The 16,212-nt window shown below is 37.9% G+C and overlaps 1 protein-coding gene across 3 annotated transcripts in view; it reads right to left on the bottom strand.

Annotated features, from left to right (window-relative positions):
• Nucleotides 1-14,964, bottom strand: part of UXS1 (UDP-glucuronate decarboxylase 1) — a 51,190-nt gene extending 36,226 nt beyond the window's left edge. For 2 of the 3 annotated variants that reach the window (XM_070943285.1, XM_070943283.1), the window contains exon 1: nucleotides 14,715-14,964. In XM_070943285.1, the coding sequence (XP_070799386.1) occupies nucleotides 14,715-14,814 (100 nt within the window). In that variant the 5' untranslated portion in view covers nucleotides 14,815-14,964. Of the gene's footprint in view, nucleotides 1-2,453; nucleotides 2,549-14,714 lie in introns of those variants that run through there. The other variant, XM_070943284.1, reaches the window with a different exon arrangement.
• Between the last annotated feature and the right edge of the window lie 1,248 nt (nucleotides 14,965-16,212).

Genomic DNA, 16,212 nt, shown 5'->3' with positions numbered 1-16,212 from the left:
GCATCTAAGATATCTTTGCCAGAATTAAATATGGTAAGGAGAGGAGAAGGGATGGGAGGGGGGAGGAGGGGGCAGGGGAAACACATTATCTAAAAAAAACATTTAAATTGGCAAAAGGAAAAAAATGGTATAAGATTTTATTCAAAATGTATAGCATACCAATTTGCTTGTCATGCTTGTCATGGAATAAGGAATATATAGGCATATGACTTTCTGCACTAGAGCTTGTTGGCGTTTTTACGAATAGAGAATCACAAGGTTTTTTTATTTATTTGTAATTACAGCTTGGTTTTTTTTTAATAATTTTATCTTGTTTAGCAGTAAGCTTTATCCAGGTGTTCAATTGGAACAAGAAACTGATACCAGTGGAATAATGATGGAACTGTAATGCCAATATCATTGTATCTCCATCTATACTTTGAGATCTTCACCCAAACCTAGGCAAACTATCAGGGTTTTCCAGCTATTCTCTTGAATATATAGAAAACTCTATGCATGATCAAGGAAAGAGATAAAATAATACAGAAAACTTGAACTAATGGAATAAATGGAGGGAGGAGGAATGGAGATATGTAGAATATACTGAATTCACTTTTTATTCTTGCTTGAAAAGGAGCAACAAGTGGCTGAATTCTAAGGAATGCAATATTTCTTCATTTTTTTCTTGGTTAAAAAAAAAGCACGGAGATAAAATGTTAATCCTGAAAAACCTAATAACCTATTGACCCAAGAATACAACAAAAAGATAAATATCCACATTTGTCCTTCCCTGTATCTAACAAACAGAAAATGTTCATTTTCAAACAAAAGCTGATAAAAAGAGATAGAGCAAGGAATTTTCAGAATATGCATTTTGCCTAATGTAATGTTGATTAACGTCATTTTCTGGATCTAAACTGTTACAGTCAGCAATTCCTCTTAATGCTGATTCTTCTTTCATACAAACTCCTGAAATATTTTGCCTGGATTTATAATAGCTTTTACATGTTTGTTCATTTCTTGATTTGGTATGAACATTTCTAAACTCAAATTAATCTCTTTTATATCTTATCAATCTTGTGTATAATTTAAAAAATAAACCATAGGGAACATTTTCTAATACTTTTTATTTTCATGTTGGGGGGGGAGAAAGATAAAGGGATTGAGAATAAAACATTGTCCTTGTTTTTTCCTTCCAGACTTCAGATACCAGATCAAGACCTAGATAAATCAGAATCCATAGTATGAATGTTTCTAGTCCTTTTAAAGTAAACATACAAGATCATTTTTTAAAAAAATCAGATCAGAGAACTGCAATTTACAGTGATGAAATAAATCCTGTTTTTGATCTGTCATTTTCATGCTTTTGATAATAAAACAATTGCCCAACTTAATTCAAGAAATCAACTTGTTGATCTTTGACCAGTTCATGTATGCATCTCTAAAATGCACACTAATAGGGAATGATCAGTCTGGATTAGAAGCTTTGTATGAAAGTTTTAAAAAATACAAAGATTAAGGATAGCTGATTAAACTTACATAATGTATTTTAAGACAAAGCTATGCAGTCATATATTTGTTTGGAAAGAAAAAGAGGTAAATAGGCAGGAAATATATTCCAAGAAGTTAACAGACAAGGCATAAAAATATTCAAAATATGGTAACTGTGCTAATGGGAGAGAAAATAGTGCATATAGTGTTTAAAATAGAGTGTTCTATTTCAAACAAATTTGCTTTGCTCCTAGCATATCTATTTTGGCAAAAAGTTTATGCATTGTTTGATAGAATACATGGGTACAAAGTTTAAATAAATGCAGTGCCAATGTTACTTTGATCAAGCTGATATTTAATACAAAACCTTCAAGGTTCCATAAACAAAAGCCAATTTTGTTATTACAGCCAAAATACTTCAAAGCCACCCACTCACTATTAACAGGCTATCTAGAAGTCTACTTATAACCGCATTAGCTACATTTTATCATTAACTACAGTGGACAATAAAGCAATTGTTCTTAGTCTGTTTACTGAATCAAAATTAATCTGATATCTTACTGTCTGAAATATTTACCCTGATGGTTGAAAACACAGTGCACCTAACTTTAGGATAGGCCAGATCAAAAACAGTACAAGTTCTATGCAGGCCAAGGTCAATTTTGTGGAGGGCTGCCATAAAAGTGATTTAAAAAATATTTAGATGATTTTGGAGAAAAGTTAATTTTCAGGAAGCCGCATTAAGTTTCATGGATAAAGTAAACAGGCTGGCATCCCAGTAAACCATCAAAAATACTGGGATCCACAGATGGATATATTTAATTGTACCTTAATGGTGTCACTAAGTCTTCCCTTAATTCTCTGGAAGGATTTCAGCTCCATTCAGCTCCAGAAATGGAGTCAAACTAACCATGTGATAGTACAGTTCACACAAATCAGAATCAAATGTTAGGGAAGTTGAACCAGAACTGTTCCTCACTCACTTGTTTGATCCCGTGGGTTATGCTCAATTTGAAAGAGTTAGGCACTGGTTATTCTCATCACAATTTTTCCAGCCATCCTTTCTCACTCAATGGTCTTTAGATGCATTCAATTACAGCCGCCAGGATTCCTTGCCCTTTTTGACAATGCTTGTTAGAAGTTCTGGAACTCAAAACTGTCTGAAGGGTACAGATTTTAGAAGGCAGGAAAAAAAATGTCTGAAAAACACTTTTTAAATAGGCTTTTAACAAAAATGGCCTTCAAGCTTTTACCCCCTTAGCTTTACATCCAACAGATACTTACACAACTTGAAGACCAGTTAATTTTCACACAGATTAAAAAGGATAAATTAATTAATTCCCATTGCTGATGGAAATAACTACAAGAAGAAGTCAGGTTTCCAACTATGGATAGAAAATAGTCCTTTTTCCTCAGCAGTGCTTCTTTCTTTATGGAAAGAATATGAGACTCCAGAAATATATAGCAAGATAACAAAAACTTTAGCAAAACTATTGCCATAGCAGCTATTGCACTGGGATATCAGTGGCTCCTCTCGATAAATATAACTTTTCTTAAAGAAATAAACAAAGTAATGGTTTTTCCTGTGATACACTATAGAAATGAAAGACGGGCTTTGAAGAAGCAGGTTGGAATCAGTTCTGACAGTTTGAACAGTGCTGAAGAAGACTCCTAAGCATAACATGGATATCCAAGAAAACAAACTAAAATATTCTTGAACAAATCAACCCAGAATTCTCATTCGAGGCACAAATTACCAGACTCAAATTTTCTTACTTTCCTACAGTGCACAAAAACCTAGTTCTCTGGAGAAATAAATAATGCTGGGAAAGAAAAAAATAAATAGAAGAAGATGACAAGCAGCAAGATGGATAGATTCAGTTGCAGTCATGATCAATGCATTATTCGAGACCGTCTTCTGCCACCAATAGCCTCCCACCGACCAGTCCGTTCCCACAGAGAGGGTCTCCTCAGGGTGCCATCAGCCAAGTTATGTCGGCTGGCGACACCCAGGGGGAGGGCCTTCTCTGTGGGAGCCCCAACCCTGTGGAATGAACTGCCCCCGGAAATACGTAAGATCTCCGACCTCCGGGTGTTCCGCTGTGCACTGAAGACCCTGTTGTTCCGCCAGGCAGGGCTGTCAATATAATAATTTTAAATTGGGGTATTTTAATTTTTGGGGTTTTAAATCGGCCAAATCTATTTAATTATTTTAATTTTTAATTATTGTTGTGTCTTGTGTTTTTAAATTGGCTGTACACCGCCCTGAGTCCTTCGGGAGAAGGGCGGTATAGAAATAAAATTATTATTATTATTATTATTATTATTATTATTATTATTATTATTATTATTATTATTATTATTTATTGGTTAATCTTTAGTGAGATTCACAGCCTTTGAGGCTGGTTAATAGCTCAGCAGCTTGAGTCCTAACCAAGGACCTAGGAACTGTTAAGGTATCGTTGGAGGATGTAAGCTGTTCCGAGTAAGGTGGTTTTTTGTAGAGTCAAAATGTTCAAGTCCGGCAAATTTAGAATTTCTAAATAGCGGGGTAGCCCTTTGGGTATTGCTCCGAGGGCTCCAATTACAATTGGGACAACACACGATTTCTTTTTCCACAGTCGCTCAACTTCTATTTGTAAGTCCCGGTACTTTGTGATTTTTTCTTGCTGCTTATCTTCAATTCGTGCATCACCAGGTATTGCAATGTCAATGAACCATACTTTTTTCTTTTCAACTATTGTTATGTCAGGTGTGTTGTGGACCAAGTGCCTGTCAGTCTGAATCCTAAAGTCCCGCAAGATCTTGAGTTTCTCATTCTCTAAAACTTTCTCAACCTGATGTTCCCAGTAGTTTTTGCTGTACTCAAATCCAAACTTCTGGCACAATTTCCAGTGAATGATTTTAGCAACACGGTCATGGCGTTGTAGGTAGTCAGTTTGTGAAATTTTGCTGCACCCACTGATCAGGTGGTCAACTGTCTCTTCTTTTTCATTGCAGAGGCGGCATTTCCTGTTGGTGGTAACATGTTGAATTTTTGCCTTCATGCAGTTTGTGGCTAGGGCTTGTTCTTGAGCTGCCAAAATAAAGCTTTCAGTTTCTTTTTTCAGTACTCCTGATCTTAACCAGTTCCAAGTTAGTTTCTGGTCAGCTTTGCCTTCAATACTTTTCAAGTATTGGCCATGCAGAGCTTTGTGTTTCCAATTTTCAGCTCGCTGCTCAATTACTTCTTTCTTATATTCTGCTTTTGTTTTAGTTGTCTTTAAAAGGCCTCCTTTATTTACTTCCTTAATCATTGGTTCTTCACTTTTCTGGATGTAACCATTCAAGCTGCATTTTTCTTCTTCCACAGTCTGCTTTACTTGTAGGAGTCCTCGACCACCCTCTGCTCTTGGTAAATATAATCGGTCAACATCACTTTTAGGGTGCAAGGCATGATTCATTGTCATAAGCTTCCTTGTTTTTCTGTCCAAATTGTCTAACTCCATCTGGGTCCAGTCAATTATTCCTGCAGAGTATCTAATCACAGGTATAGCCCAGGTATTTATGGCTTTTATGATGTTTCCTCCACTCAATTTGGACATTAATATCTTATGAATTCGTCGAATGTACTTGGCTGAAGTTAATTCGTTGTTGTTGTTGTTGTTGTTGTTGTTGTTGTTGTTGTTGTTGTTATTATTATTATTATTATTATTATTATTATTATTATTATTATTATTATTATTATTGGAAGACCTAAAAGACCAGCTAAGGGCAAGATCTTCATGCCGAAAAGCTAAAACAATTGCTAAGAACTGATTTCTGCAGAGATTGAATAGGATGATCTCCAAGTCCTGTTTTCACCTCCACTCTAATAATTTAATATTAACGAACACAATTTTTATTTATTTATCAAATTTACATGCCTCCCATCTCACTATCCCAAGTAGTTCCGGTTGGCTTGCAACAGCATAAAAGCATAACTTTTCTACCTCACTTTAACAGGCATGCAAATTCTTTAAAAAGCTACATGCATTTCATGATCAAGACTGACTTTTCTCACTAACACATATCTAGCCCAACAAGGATTTAAGGTCTAATTGTCCTTTTTTTTTTTGCAATTAAAATTCATATACTGAGCAATGATTTTCTCATAGCATTTTTAAAAAATACATATAATATTTAAAATGAACTGTGGTTTATTCAACTCTAACAATCAGCCAATGGAATAGCTTGCCTTCAGAAGTTGTGGGAGCTTCATCACTAGAAGCTTTCAAGAAGAGACTGGGCTGCCATCTATCAAAAATGGTGTAGGGCAGTGATGGTTAACCTTTTCTGGACCGAGTGCCCAAAGCGCGTTTCCAAACCGCCAAAATGCAATGCGTGCACAGGTGCCGCACATGTGCCCTGCCCCCTGCACATACGCAGCAGAGACCCAAAGACCAGCTGGCCGGCGCGCGTGCACATGTGTAGCAAAGCTGAACTGGGGCAATGGTTCACATGCCATCAGAGAAGGCGCTGTGTGCCACCTCTGGCATGTGTGCCATAGGTTTGCCATCACGGGTGTAGGGTCTCTTGCTTGGGCGGGGGGTTGGACTAGTCACTAGATGATCTACAAGGTCCCTTCCAACTCTGTTATTCTGCTATTAAAAACTACATCTAGGATACTCTATGCATTATGCTGAGTTATTTTATTCCAAACATGAAACAGCCAGAGACTCTTTTACTAATAGCAACGTCAAGGAAATAAACATGGAGACTATAAAACATTTAAAACATTTTGTAAGAAAGCAATAGCAGGCATTGTAATCCATCTGGGGGAAGCAAAATCAATATTCTTAAGCTCTCAAAAGCTATTACCCTTATACAGAGTGTTCATAGAAACCAGTAATTGCTAGAAGAATAACTTTCCAGAAGGAGGGCATATTGTAAAGACAAGCTACAAAAAGTGTTTGAGAATATTATCTTAGTAAGCTGATCAATGATTCAAAATTCTGCAGTAACACAACAATAAAAAACAGAAAAATCCCATACAAAATGATTGCATGGAAAGATGATCTAAGGACCCAAGTAACCTTATCCTGAGAAAGAGAGAGAACCTAAAGAGAGAACCATACACAACTCTATACTCTTCTGTTGTAGCTGGAGAAGGGAAGAAGCAATGCATTCAGCTTCTATACTTCAGCCTGTCTGTGTCCTGTATAGGCAATACAGGTAATACAAAGAAACCAATCTTTGGTTCCTTGAGTGATACATGGACCCAACAGGGCATTCATTTTCCCTATAGTCATTAGCAACAGGCAACTGTTCACAACCTCTTCAGTCAAATGAATGCAGTGCTTTAAAGTTTACATTAAAATGGGGGATGACTTATGGTGATACATATTTAAAGTACACGATTTTTGACTGGTCAAGAATTAGTATGGTGCAGAAGGAAAGTGGCACATGCTGTGAGGGCTCTTTTCTTTCCAAGGACAGGACACAGCACAGCACAGCAAATGCTTTATTGCAGCACACAACTTCCCCAGCAACAGGCAACTGTTTTGGGTGAACTCCACCCTAGGAGGTTTTGCAAGGTGATGTTGCACATAAATATGTCTTTAATCCTGGCCTAATTCTCTTCTTTTAAATTTTTTTAATTCGTGATTTTATAAATTGGGTGTTTTAATCTGTGTTTCGGCCAAAATATTTAATAATTTTAAGGGATTTTTAATATTTGTATTATCTGTATTTTATCTTGGCTGTTCACCGCCCTGAGTCCTTCGGGAGTAGGGCGGTATAGAAATTTGATAAATAAATAAATAAATAAATAAATAAATAAATAAATAAATAAATAAATAAATAAATAAATAAATAAATAAATAAATAATAAATCCTACATTCTCTAATGTAGTATACAACATTTGCTTTTTTCCAAAGGTACTTACACTAGTTGGGGCTGTGATGCTGTTTCAGTGCAGTTGCTTCTTTTCTGGTTGCTACCAAGCTCCTGGCAAAGCTCCAGTCAGGACTCCCACTGGGATACGAAGCTCACCATAGCTTGGTCCTGGGAATGGACTTGCCTGCTTGAAATAGCTGCCAATCTCCAAATGTCGCCTTCGTTTTCCTGTCTCTAGTCTGTACAATATGTTATTTGTAGTCTCCTTTCCTCCTACACCCTTACCTACTCTATCTTACCATCTGTTTCTGTAAACTAAGGGTCTAAGTGGGGGTGAGGTCGGCAGGTCTTTGAAAACATCAGGGTGTGTTTCAATTATCACAGGCAGCTGCAACACTGGCTTGGATGCTTGTGAGTGAATGTATGAAAGCATGAGAGAAATGGGGGTGGGAAGTGTTACTGCCTGGCTATAGCTACTTTTCCCAAGCACAGACAGCAATCACAGCATCACTCCCTCACACGTGAACACCTTGGAACTAGCAGTCAACAACAGCAAAGCTGATCTTATATTAGGTTCAGAAATGGTGGTGGGAGGCACATTTATTTTGTGAAGTACTGAGATCCAACACTTCCAAGAAACCTACTATTCTGCTGAGCTCCAATAAACACAGGGATTCTACACTGTCTTTTCTTTGACCCAGTATCTAACAGTTTAGGAACAGCAAGATTGAATGGGGATAACCATTCTTTAAACTTTACTTACAAGATGAAATAAATATCTGGCTATATTTACTGCAGAATAATTTCCAGTTTTAGTCAACAGCACCACCGCTTTAAAGTAGTATCACTTAATAGTCATAAAAATATACATATTCATGCATGTATTTTTCAGCACTTATTACCCCTATGAAAAACAGAAGGGAGGAATAGTATGGTATATAGTTCTGACAAATATACTATGCTCAGAATCTGAGGATTCACCTTGGGTTTTTTTTTTTTCTTCCAAGCATTTTCCTGCAAGTGCGGGTCCACTTTTTTCCAGATCAACCAAGTCTTGATCGATTAGTTGCAACAGGAAATGATGGATTATAATTTAGACCAAGCAGATTGAGAACAATAGTGAAGAAAAAGAAAGAGTGAACTGATAACCAGGAAAACTAAAAAATCATCCTTGCTTTGTACATCCTAATAAGTTATACTGTGTCCTAAATAGCACACAGAAATAATAAGTCACGCATTGTTCAACATTGTTCAGCAAAGCAAATTTTTTTCTTACACCTGAAATGCTAATGGAATGATATGTGACAGCACACAAGGTCAAACCAACAAGTGAAAACATCCTTTTGCAGCACACAGGAATGCGAAGAGTGCACACACACCTCAAGCTTTGCAGCCCAACTAGCAGAAATTTTTTGCATTGTCAAATGCATTCTATAGTCTCCACAAACAAAAGAACAAAATTCAGTGCAACAATGAATATCAAAAAGCCCAGAAAGCTAATCGATTAATCTTTTTGTTTTTTCAAATCCCCTTGAGCACAATTCCAAAGAAGTCATTATCCAAGCAACCAATTACCAAAGCCATCAGCATAAGAAACTTTTCGGGGAAATACTTCCTTGTTGGCTTGCTAAGCACACTATATATGCACACCGCATATGATTTTTGGTCCTGATGATTGTGACACTTTCAGAGTTCCTTTGTGGATGAAGACTTAGAGAAATGTTAAAGACACTGAACTATATTGCAACAATAGAATCAAGTATACGCAAATACCATCTAAGCTCCACAGACCATTCAAATCAAAATTGTACTTCTGAATACAGAATAACAGAGTTGGAAGTAACCTTGGATGTCTTCTAGTCCAAGTCCCTGCTCAAGCAGAAAAAAATTATATCATTGAGACAAATGCCTGTCCAATCTCTTCTTAAAAGTTTCCAGTGTTGGAGCATTTACAGTGTTGGAGACAAGTTGTTTCACTGGTTAATTGTTCTCACTGTCAGAAAATTTCTCCTTAGCTCCAGGTTGGATCTCTCCTTGGTAAGCTTCCATCCATTATTTCTTGTCCTGCCCTCAGGTGCTTTGAAGAATATGTTGAGTCCCTCTTCTCTATGACAGCCTCTCAAGACTTGGAAGACTGTTACTATGTCAACCCAGTTATCCTAGATGTACCCAGTTCATGCAACCATTCATCATATATTTTAGCCTGCAGCTCCCTAATCATCTTCAATGCTTTTCTCTGCGCCCTTTTTAGCATCTTAACATCTTTTTTTTATCATGGAAACAAAAAATGAATGCATTATTAGAACTGTGGTCTTATGAAAGCAGTATGAAGTGGTATTAACACTTCATTGATCTTGATACCTTCTCTTCTAGCTCTATTCTGATTGATTGATTGATACTATCTCTCTGTTAATGCAGCCTAGGACTGCATTGGCTTTTTTTTGGCAGCTGCACCACATTGCTGGCTCATATTTAAGTGACTGTCCATTAGGGCAGTCCTAGATTCCTCTCACTATTACTGCTTTTGAGCCAGGTACCACTTATTCTGTACCTGTGCATCTGGGTTTTCTTGCCTGTGTAAAACCTTACTTTTCTTACTACTAAATTGCATTTTGTTGGATAAAGCCCAGTGTTTAAAACTGTCAAGATCCTTGTGAATCTTGAGCCTTTCTTCTAAAGTGTTGGCTATTCACCTAGCTTTGTGTTATCTGAGAATTTGATGAGTTCCTATTCACATTCTACCTGCTTTCTACTTTCTACACGATGTCCCATTTTTCTATAGGATTTTAAAAATATATTTGCACACAAACACCCCTCTTCTGGTATTCAGATACTGGATCAATGGAAGGAAAAGCAATGGTCAGATCCGGAATAGCACTTTCACTGTGCCACATATCCTTTAAAATGCCACTGCAAAAATCACCTTGGGTCCTCTCCATATGGCCTAAGCCAATGCAACAGGGGAATGATTGATCCAACTGTGTTAGGACTGAAAGGAAAACTCCAAAGATAACTTTATGGTGCAAATCTTTCTAAACCAACATGGAACACTTGAAACAGAACATTTTCTTTCACTATCCAAGCAAAAATTATAAAAGTGTGCTTTGTTTGGGACATGAACAACTCAAAATAGTTGCTTAAAGCTCAGAACATTTTTTACTTAGAATGGTATGGTAACAGGCTTCTATTTACTTTTTTATCTGATCAATTTCTAAGATGTCTCACTTCAATAAAAACAGAGGGGAAAAATTCAAAGACCACTGTGCTGGCAGGAGAATAGAATTATATAAACCACACCTTATACAATAATTAGACAGGCCATACACTATTCTAACTTAGAGCTTGCAGAAGAAGTGTCTTCCTAAAATCCAGCAGGGTTAAGGTCAAACAGACTTCCTGGTCATTAACCAAGGTCATTTTAAATATATAAATAGCACCAATAACAATTAATGGTGAAAGACAGAAGCACAAGGCCCATTTGAAACTGTCATACAGTATTCTAAAAACAAACATTTTCATCTGTAACTCCCTAAATTGATAAATGAATTTGCACTTTGCCCCCTCTGAATAAAACTAATGCTTTCCTTGGCTTTCAGAATGCCGCCTTCTTCTAATAATTACATTTTAATTTATATATCAAATAGAACAATGACATAACTTCACAGTATATAAAAGAAGTAAAAAATACTGAACTTTACTAACACATATATTCCAAAGATTATAGATATCCTACTACACACCAGTGGGATGGAAATGGTAGACCCTGAGAGAAGCTAAACCCAGCTATTGGTTCTGTTCAGTAGAGAAATGATGTCCATTTCAACTGTATTATAAATTCTTAGCACATGAACTATGCTAATTTTAATTAATTATTACTACTAATAAATTATTTTATTAATAAATTAATAAAAAATGTATTAATCAAAATAAATTTCCAAAAAGTTACAATTTATTGCAATTTTAATGGAGAAAATTAAATAGAATAGTATAGAATTCTTTATTGCCCAAGTGTGATTGGACACACAAGGAATTTGTTTTGGTGCATACGCTCTCAGTGTACATAAAAGATACAGTCGTCGTTAAACATTTTTAAAACACAGATGGCTTTAAAATTTATATTATTTTTATTTTAAAATATTATAAACTGTTAAGGTGTTTGATAAGAAGCCAGGAGACTGAGAATTCTTATCCCATCTTAGGCCTGAAAGCAGCCTGGGTGACCTTGGGCCAGTCCCTCTCTGTCAGCTCAACCCATCTCACAGAGTTGTTTTTGTGGAGAAAATAGGAGGAGGAAAGAGTGTCAGGCATGTTCGCCATCTTGAATTACTTATAAGATAATAAAACAGGATAAAAATCCAATAAATAAATAAATACAATTAGTTTTCATATGAACAGGAGGCAAGTGGAAAACAAATTGCAAGTAATTAAGTAATATGAAAAAGTACAACTGGTATGTCTAAGGCATTTTTTAAAAAATATCCCTTTTCCAAGAGGTTTGCTTGAAACCTCTGGATATTGTGTGACACTTTTTGACAACACTGTAATATTATGTTATTTCAAAGACAAACTACCTAAGGGGATAATTTGAGAGAGATCCATTTGCATCACAAATAAATAGCTAATGGAGGCCGTACTATCCTGCAAAAGGCAGCACAAATATTTAGCAAACATCACTAGTTCCCTTAAACATGCAAAACTGAACAATCGTAGGTGCTGTACATACTAAAGGCCTTACACATGGTTACAAAATTCCTAAAATCAATGGAAAGCAGAATCAACTATCGAAAACTCATTCACTGTCCTCATTCATAGCCAATTTGGTGAAGTGGTTAAATATCAGACTAGAAACTAGAAAACTGAGAATTTTAGGCCCACCTTAAACACAAAGCCAACTGGTGACCTTGGGTGAGTTACCTTCTCTCAGCCCTGGGAAGGAAGCAATGGCAAACCACTTCCAAAAAACATTGCCAAGAAAACATCAGAGAACTTGTCCAGGTAGTCTCTGAGAATTGGACACAATTGAAAGAAAGAAAAAAAAACAGTTTATATCAAAAGCACATGATCGACAGACGATTATGGTACAATAAAACAGATTGGACACCAGTATCTTAAGCCTGACTACCAGAAATAACACACAATAAAGCCACAATACTACAAAACTATTGGCAAGCAAAAAACTTCCTTTAAAGTCAACTTTCTTTAACTGATGCCCTCCAGGCTAGATTATAATTCTTGCTCAGCAGAACCAGTAAATCTTGTCCTTAAGGACGGAAAGGCTATTCTAGGCTTCTTTCTGATAATATAGAATATTCCACTGATACATTTCATATAAAACAAATGTCCAGTATATAAACAAGTCTATCAATTTTGTTTTCTATCAAGAATCACATTATAATAGCATTTAAATATTTGTCATGTTGATTCAGCTGACATTATCCAACCTGATCTTAAACTTTCAGACTGTAAACAAAGGTTTAAAATAGAGTTACAAGAACCTTCAACAAGGCAGCTAAGTATTGTGATGGCCCAATACTTCCCAACCCAAGAAAGATATTCTTGGAAATTCAGGATGAAATGCTGGCCTTCCATCAACTGTTGTCCTTCTTTAGGATGCTTATTACACTTCAGAAACTTGTCTTTGTAAATATGAGATAAGAATACATATGGGCTCCTCTCATAAGACACAACACAGGAATTATAAGTTAATTCCAAAAATATCTAGACAGAACCAGGCTGAAGATTGGTACAGATCTGAGTAAGTTGTGATTTAGGTGATAATACAGTGCAGAGCTATGGGTGTTTGAAGCAACCCGTAGTGTCTTCAAAACGATGAGACATCTATCTTAATATTACACTGCAAGTTCTCTCCTTATGTTTGTGTGAAAAGTCACAATGCAAGTATAACATGGCTAGAGTTTGCATGCTCTGACATGCCACCTCTGGAATGCACATGAGTGTAGCATGACAGTGAACCTACGACACCCATGTTAAAGGTGACACACCAGCATTCACCAATACCTGACAAATATTCTTAAAAGCATGCCCTATTTTCATGCAGTTTTCAGAAGTTGCAGACACTGTGTGAGAATGGGGTATTCCTCACATAGCCTCCGGATCCTCCAGAAATCACACAAGAGAATTGTGCTCTTGCATGGCATTCAGAGCATCTGAAAATCATGTGAGAATGGGTTGTGCTCTCCTGTGGTTTGGGGGAGCTTCAGGGACTATGGAAGGGCATTCTCCAAAACCACTTGAAGAACGAAGGCCTTGTGCAACCTGTAGCAGCCTCAGGTGGGCTGCAGGGGCCTGTCAATAGAAAGAGAACAAGAACCCTCCCCAAAAGTTACTAGCGTATGGTGCTGCGAGGTGCCACCACTGCCTTTTTGATGGCAGTGGTGGCACTAGTGCTGAAGTCGAGGCAGTGCTGCCACTGAGTGCCCCTGTTTAGGATTGCCTGGATGCAGGGGAGATAAATTGATTCTCTTTGGTTTGGGGATGGGATGACATGCCAGCAGCGTCAAGTTAGGCATTTTCCAAATTTTTGAGAGGGCAAGCCCAAAAGGTTTGCAGTCATTGGCACAGCAGATTCTTTGGATGCATCAAGTTCAAACCTTGGGGATGTTACCTTGAAAACCTGGACAGCAACTAAAAGTTTCAGAGCTTTAGTCAACTACTCTTCTGGCGGCCAGCAAATCAGATAGCATATCCTGTTAATTAACCCTTGATACCCTCTCTAGATAACTTGGACTAAAAGCTTTGTAATCACCAGTTGGAATTGGAGCCCAAAATATCAAGAGGAACCAAAGTCAGGAAACAGGATTCCCATTTATATTGGCTGTGTTCTGTCAAAGGTGGGGCGTGCTCCTTTTTGAGCAGTCGAGGATGTGAAAAAGTGAGTTCCTTAACCGTCACCTCTTTTTCTCTAAATTAGAGAAAATATACTCAAAACCACAACCATAAAGAATTTCAAAGCAGAGAGACACTTCTGGTCAGCTGATCAGAGGCTGAAATAATTTTGTTTTTGGACTTCTGAAAAGTTTCAAAGGAAGCACCCGGAGCAGACAGAAGGCAGGATTTTTTCCCCTTTAAAAATATGACTGCACCACCCATACCCCCGAAGTAGGAACCTGGCAATTGGACACCCCCCCCAACCCTATGGCAACCCAGGAATTGCTACAGCACCGTCTCCCAGCCGCCTCCTCTGTGTTGTTGTTGTTGTGTTTTCCCTGCGCTGCATGCAACACCTCCGATGCTGCCTTCGGCCGGGCAAAGAGGCGCGCACAAGGAAAGCAGCCTGCCTTGCCTTGCCAGAAAAAGCGTGCCAATTTCCCGGCCTGCCCGAAAGAGCCGGATGAATGAAGTGCCCGTCTCCCGCCGCTCCACTTACAGACGACATAGGCGACCAGAGCGAGCCCCATCAACAGCTTCATCCTCCGTCTCCTATTGATGGCAGACAGCACGCGCAGCAGCGTCCCTTTACTCAGCATCCCCAGCCAGGTGGGGAAGACTCAGCCACGAGCAGCAGCGCTCGGCACCGCAAGGCATCAGCTTCACCCTCGGGATCCTTGAGCCTCCGCCGCCTTGCCCGCCACGGACCTCCTCAGCCCGCCGCGCCACCAGCGGCAGGAGGAACAGTAGCCAGGCCAGTTCCTGGCAGCGGCAGCACGCATGCGCACATGGGGCCCTCCACTTTTCTCCCCGCCCTCCCTCCGCTTCAGCCTCTGCTTCGGCAAAGCAACGGGACCCGGGCGGCGGAAGGAAAGAACCCGACGTTGAGGTGGCGGAATATGAAGTCACTTTTCCCTACTGCGCCTGCGCCGAATATTTCAGTCACTCTTAATCACAGAAACATTTCAGGCGCCTCGTGATTGTTGGTGTCAGTGTGTGAAAAATCAAAGTGCCCGCTTTTTCAGGTTTTACTTAGGATGGAGCAGAAGCAATTGTCAAAGCACCCCTCTCCCCAATTGATTAAATCATAATAGATACGCCTGTGCAGTTTTGGACATTCTCATGGCACCAAGTATATGTATGTACATGCATATGCATACATTTGTATAGGTTACGTCACAACCCTTAGGTTACAATTAATTCAAATGCGTGCATGAAAATCAACCAAGATTAACAGAATGCATAAAGTAATAAAATAGTTAATTTCCAAAATAGTTTGCTGTTAATTCCACCACAGGGACATACAAAACCGTGTGCAAGGTTTACTAAGCTAATCTAATTAACATTAAAAGAAAGAAACCCTGAGTAGACTCCCAACAAAATTTAAAATTTAAAATAAGTTGAAATAGTTTAACATAGCATTCAACATAATTCAAAATTAGCCTGCTATTTGGACTAATGGATTTATTTGTTTGTTTGTTTATTATTGGTAAGAGTTCTGGAGAAAAGCTTCATGACAATAATTATGATAGAAAACAGAGTTTACATTCAGTTTCTTAAATCTCTGGAAAAAACAGTCAGATTTTTTTCCTGGAAGCACACAGGAAGGACTGTTAGGACTGAAAATCTGCACTTAGGTTCATCCTACTTGAAGGCTAGGCTTAAAATGAGTATGACAAGGGAGATTTTGTATAGAGAGTGGGAGGTTTATATGTCCATTTTTATAGATCTTTCTTTTTGAGAAATACTCAAAAAATATTATGATCCCCCACATTGCATAGATTGATTGAAATCTTTGCTTTAAATGAGCATGAAAGTTTTGGAGCACTTTTATGCCAGATATTAGTAGTTTTACATATACATTTTGATAAGTAAAACTTACCAAAAGTTTTACTTCTAAATAAAATGTTGAGAACAGAGGTGAAATCCAGCAGATTCTGACAGTTCTGGAGAACCTGAAGCGGAAATTTTGAGTAGTTCGGAGAACCGGCAAACAC

This window comes from Pituophis catenifer, unplaced genomic scaffold (genome assembly GCF_029215685.1).
Source record: "Pituophis catenifer annectens isolate HBS135680 unplaced genomic scaffold, rPitCat1.0.hap2 SCAF_4, whole genome shotgun sequence".
Lineage (NCBI taxonomy): Eukaryota > Metazoa > Chordata > Lepidosauria > Squamata > Colubridae > Pituophis > Pituophis catenifer.
Note: the sequence above shows the minus strand (reverse complement) of the source record. Positions and strands in the feature narration are given on the sequence as shown.